The 5,377-nt window shown below is 47.7% G+C and overlaps 1 protein-coding gene across 1 annotated transcript in view; it reads left to right on the forward strand.

Moving 5' to 3' along the window:
- Nucleotides 1-5,377, forward strand: part of TRIM67 (tripartite motif containing 67) — a 51,589-nt gene that overhangs the window by 345 nt on the left and 45,867 nt on the right. The window contains 1 exon segment of the mRNA XM_006016981.1: nt 1-593. This exon segment is cut by the window's left edge and continues 9 nt beyond it. Coding sequence (XP_006017043.1) covers nt 1-593 — 593 coding nt within the window.

Below are 5,377 nucleotides of genomic sequence, written 5' to 3' on the forward strand. Positions count from 1 at the left end.
TGGTCCCAGCCCCTCCAGGCTCTTCAGCAGCGGCGGCTGCAGCTGCTGCTCCCCGGGGTGCTGCCACCAGCTCATCCCTCACATGCCCACAGTGCCACCGCAGCGCCTCCCTGGACCAGCGCGGCCTCCGTGGCTTCCAGCGCAACCGGCTGCTGGAGGCCATTGTGCAGCGCTACCAGCAAGGCCGTGCCGCTGCCTCCGCCAAGTGCCAGCTCTGTGATCGTAGCCCCCCGGAACCAGCTGCCGTCCTGTGTGAGCAATGCGAGGTGCTGTACTGCGCTGCCTGCCAGCTCAAGTGCCACCCATCACGGGGCCCCTTTGCCAAGCACCACCTGGTTCCACCGCCCAGCCTGCAGGGTGCCCCCAGTGGCGATGGTGGAAGCAGCAGCAGCGGGGCAAGCAAGGCAGTGGCAGCAGTAGGAGTGGGGGCAGGGGGTGCCCGCAAATTCCCCACATGCACGGACCATGAACTGGAAAACTACAGCATGTACTGTGTGAGCTGCCGGAGCCCCGTGTGCTACCAGTGCCTGGAGGATGGCAAGCACAGTAAGCATGAAGTGAAAGCCCTGGGTGCCATGTGGAAGCAGCACAAGGTAAGCATTGCTGTGAGAGAAATGCCCCTGGGAGCTACCCCATTTCCTTAGGCCCATGACAGGCTGAGGTGGGAGAAAGAGATAAAGGTGGCCCACAATAACACTCACTCTTCCCCCCACCTCACCGTGGGACCCACAGGAGGGCTATACCAGCCCCTGGCTCAAATAGAAGCAGTCACAGAACTGCTGGAATTTATCTGTGCAACATGGCTCCTGCTTTTTCCCTCAGAGAAGAGTTATGTGAACCAGGGATTGGTATTAAAATCCACCTCCCCCCCACAAAAAAACCAACAAACTACCTCCAAGAGGTCTCTTCCCCACTCCAACTATCCACAAAGTCAGTCATATGCCAGGAGTTGGCTTCATTTTGGTTACAGGCAATATGCCTCTATCTTGACTCACCCAGTGCTGAGGGAAACTGCTCTGACCCCCTCAAGGCACTTGTAAGGTTACTTCTTCTGACCAGATTAACTGTGTGACTTTAATGGGCCAAGGATCTAGCCCTACTCTGAGGAAGTGCTCTGTTATCTCAGTGGCAACTCCTGGGGGGATTTTGACTGACTCATCCTGAAGTCTTGTGGTTTATCTCACCACCAAGGCTACCTCATTTCTATGACTCTCTTAGAACCTTCAGCATATTTTCCTTCATGCAACTCTCCAACAGGCCCATCATCTTTCCCTCATTCTCCACCAACCCTTTATCCCCATGTATCTAGATATTACATAACTCAAAGGAACCCTCCAGGGACTTTGCGACAGCATTAATTTATCAACCTGCAAATCTCAAGTCAAATGTGGCTTCTGCTGTTTACAGTTCTGGTCATCCACATCCAAGAAACAGGAATTCACACTGGAGCAGGTGCAAAGAAAGCCAGTACGATTATTAAGGGAATGGAGAACCTGTCTTAGGAGGAGTCAAAAACAGCATGCCTTTGTAGCTTAGAAAATGAAAGCTAAGAGGGAAAATGATTGCTGCTTTAAATATATTGAGGAATAAACACCAGGGTCAGGGAAAAAACCTATTGAATATGATCAACTCATTCACTTACTTTGAAAAATCTTCTTTCTTGTTACCCTTGAACTATGCTTATGATATATCACAGTACCAAAGCTAAAGGACAATGCTGGTGGAAGAACAAATGGGTATACACTACTCATTAATACATTTAGATTGAAAATTAGAAAAAGGCTTCCACCCATTAGTGCAATGAGGTTCTGGAACAGTCTTTCAATAAAAGCTTGAGGGACAGAAAACTGAAATGCTTTTAAGACAGACCTTCCAGTCCAATGTTCCATATGAAACTAGAGAAAATGACTGTTGTTGGACCTTTATCTGTCATACCATTAATGATGATGCATCAGTGAGGGAAGGTGTAGGCCAGGGAATGTTTGGCTCATTGGATGATTACACGGTGTCATCAAGTTGCATCCTGGACCTTTTGGAGAGTTGGGGGAGAGGAGATTCCCCAGCCATGCTGCCAGTTAAGGATGAAGGGGTGGGGCTTTTACTGGTTAAGGTTTTGTTGCAGGGAAGGTCTCAGTTTTGACCAGTTCACAGATTGTTCCAAATTGACCCATCCCTTATACTGACACTTAGCATATCTGTAGCCACTCAAGGGCTTTGCAAGACAATGCTTTCAGGACTGGCCTCATTTCAAAGAGGGTTTGTTGACTTCTGTGTGGGACATAGAGTTACTGGGCACATCTACATGAGATGTTTACTGTGGAGTTGCCTAATTAGCTCCACAGTAGAGTCTCAGTGTTTTCACATGCAGCCTATTAGGCTACAGTAAACTAATTAACTCTGCCACACTGACAGGGCTGGCTGAGTCATGAGGGGGTTGCAGTGCAGGGGCTGCCTGCTGGCTAGCCCCACACTGGAGCACCCTCATGTTGGGGTGGAGCAGCCCTGGGCTGGCAGGCTGACCCCCTTGGGTCCTCTGCCAGCTGGACCTGGTCCAACCTGGCTCAACATGCTGCCATCCAGGGTGCATGTGTAAACACAGCACCCAGAAGCAATAAATTCTAGCACAAACTGCACCAGAGTTTACTGTGGCACACTAATTGCATGTGTAGATGCTCCCTCTGGGTAGTTTGATAATGGTAGATCTGTTTATAAAAAGCAGTGTGGTTTCATATCTCTTTTGAATGAAGAGGAAGAGAAGATGATCCTAAAATTTATCTGGAATTAAATAAAGTTCATTCTTGCTAAGAAACACAGACATGGAATCAGTTAATAATCAGTCATTACATGTACAGAGTACATTAATTCTCCAGTACTGTACCACTACCCATACTGCAACATGGAAAGGACCCCTTCCAGGGCTCTCACATATGCATGGGAAGCATCTACTATAACACACCTCTTTAGCTAGTGCAGAACGATCCTATCTGTATGTGTAGCTGGCTCTGTTTGCTACAACAGAGGGAAGGCAGGACCATAACTCCTCTTTCTCTTTAATCCCTTTTGTGTGTTTAGCATCTCTGGGGGCACTAAGAGATGTTTCCAGCTGGTGAACACGGGTAGAAAATGTGTGGTTGCTTGCATCCTTCTCCCTAGCTTAATCACATAAGCCATGCCTGTAGAACCTGGGACTGCCTCCAAGAAACAAGACCTGCCCATTGGCTTCTTCTCTGCCCATGCCCAAGCCTGACAATTAGGCAGTGTAGATAGTTTAAAGGAATCCTGAGCAAGTACCTCGGCAAGGACAGAGAGCCTGAGAGTGGGGACGAGGGTGTGCACTGAGGACCGCACTAAGCCTTATACACTGCCTAATTGCTGGACTTGTACAGGCAAAAAACAGGAGCAAGTACGTAGGGTTTTTTCTCAGCAGCAGTGATAGGCATGATAGGGAAGTGGCACAGGTATAGCTGTAGTGACTGAGAGCCATAATCTGTTGATAGGAAAGAGAATTTTAATTTTTAAAGGCTCATGAAAAAAATTCTCATGTGCTATAAACTGCACAGAACTCTGGTTTTCTACCTCATAAAGTTGAAGGTTGAATCATCCCCAGCAGTACTTCAATATGTGTTTCCAAGCCTAGGTCTTTCCAGTCAGGGGCTTATATCACTCAGCCATTTCCTGAAAAACTTGATTTCTGTGTGTGTTTAGGAGACATTCACTTAACTCATAAGCAGCAGATCATAAATTCACCACTATTGCGATTTATGCAAATGGCAGAATCTGATTTTGAGAATGTTTCCATCAGAAAGCCTGCTGACTCCCTGATGAACATGATTGCTTTAAATATTCAGGGGTGGTTTGTCCTTTGTAGATTGTGAAATGCATTTGTGTTGCATGAAAGTCTTCTTTGAGCTACAGCTGATTAACACCTTTTTGAAACAGTGTGATAAACTGTCCTGCTGATCCAGATACATATTAAATTATTTCCTCTTCTTGCTACAAATTTTGTTGGATGAATGAACTAAATTATGTTGTTCTGTTTTCACTGCATTTTTCTCCTGAGAGTGTGGTATCACAGAATGCGATTTTCCCTTGTTTCAATCTCATGGTAAAGGCTCAAATAAGAATGGAAAAATAACATAAAACAAACTTATTTTGTGACTCCACTAAACTTCTCTTCTTCTTCTTTCTGTGATCATTAATATTCCTAGAATGATATAATTTGCAGGAAATAACTATAATGAAATCCGAGGGTGCTGAAGGCACTGGCCGACATCATTGCAGAGCCACTGGTGGGAATATTTGAACGCTCGTGGCACACGGGTCAAATCCCGGAGGACTGGAAAAGGGCCAATGTGGTCCCCATTTTCAAGAAGGGGAGGAAGGAGGACCTGGGCAACTATAGGCCAGTCAGTCTCACCTCCATCCTTGGCAAAGTCTTTGAAAAAACTATCAAGGCTCACATTTGCGAGAGCCCGGCAGGACAAATTATGCTGAGGGGAAACCAGCACGGGTTTGTAGCAGGCAGATCGTGCCTGACTAATCTAGTCTCTTTTTATGACCAGGTTACAAAACGCCTGGACACAGGAGGAGGGGTGGATGTCGTATACTTAGACTTCAGGAAGGCCTTCGATACGGTATCCCACCCCATACTGGTGAACAAGTTAAGAGGCTGTGACTTGGATGACTACACAGTCTGGTGGGTGGCGAATTGGCTAGAGGGTCACACCCAGAGAGTCGTGGTGGACGGGTCGGTTTCGACCTGGAAGGGTGTGGGCAGTGGGGTCCCGCAGGGCTCGGTCCTTGGACCGATACTCTTCAATGTCTTCATCAGCGACTTGGATGAGGGAGTGAAATGTACTCTGTCCAAGTTTGCAGATGATACAAAGCTATGGGGAGAAGTGGACACGCCGGAGGGCAGGGAACAGCTGCAAGCAGACCTGGACAGGTTGGACAAGTGGGCAGAAAACAACAGAATGCAGTTCAACAAGGAGAAATGCAAAGTGCTGCACCTAGGGAGGAAAAATGTCCAGCACACCTACAGCCTAGGGAATGACCTGCTGGGTGGCACGGAAGTGGAAAGGGATCTTGAAGTCCTAGTGGACTCCAAGATGAACATGAGTCGGCAGTGTGACGAAGCCATCAAAAAAGCCAATGGCACTTTATCGTGCATCAGCAGATGCATGACGAATAGGTCCAAGGAGGTGATACTTCCCCTCTATCGGGCACTGGTCAAACCGCAGTTGGAGTACTGTGTGCAATTCTGGGCGCCGCACTTCAAGAGGGATGCGGATAACCTGGAGAGGGTCCAGAGAAGGGCCACTCGTATGGTTAAGGGCCTACAGACCAAGCCCTACGAGAAGAGACTAGAGAAACTGGA

This window comes from Alligator sinensis, unplaced genomic scaffold (genome assembly GCF_000455745.1).
Source record: "Alligator sinensis unplaced genomic scaffold, ASM45574v1 scaffold448_1, whole genome shotgun sequence".
Taxonomy (NCBI): domain Eukaryota; kingdom Metazoa; phylum Chordata; order Crocodylia; family Alligatoridae; genus Alligator; species Alligator sinensis.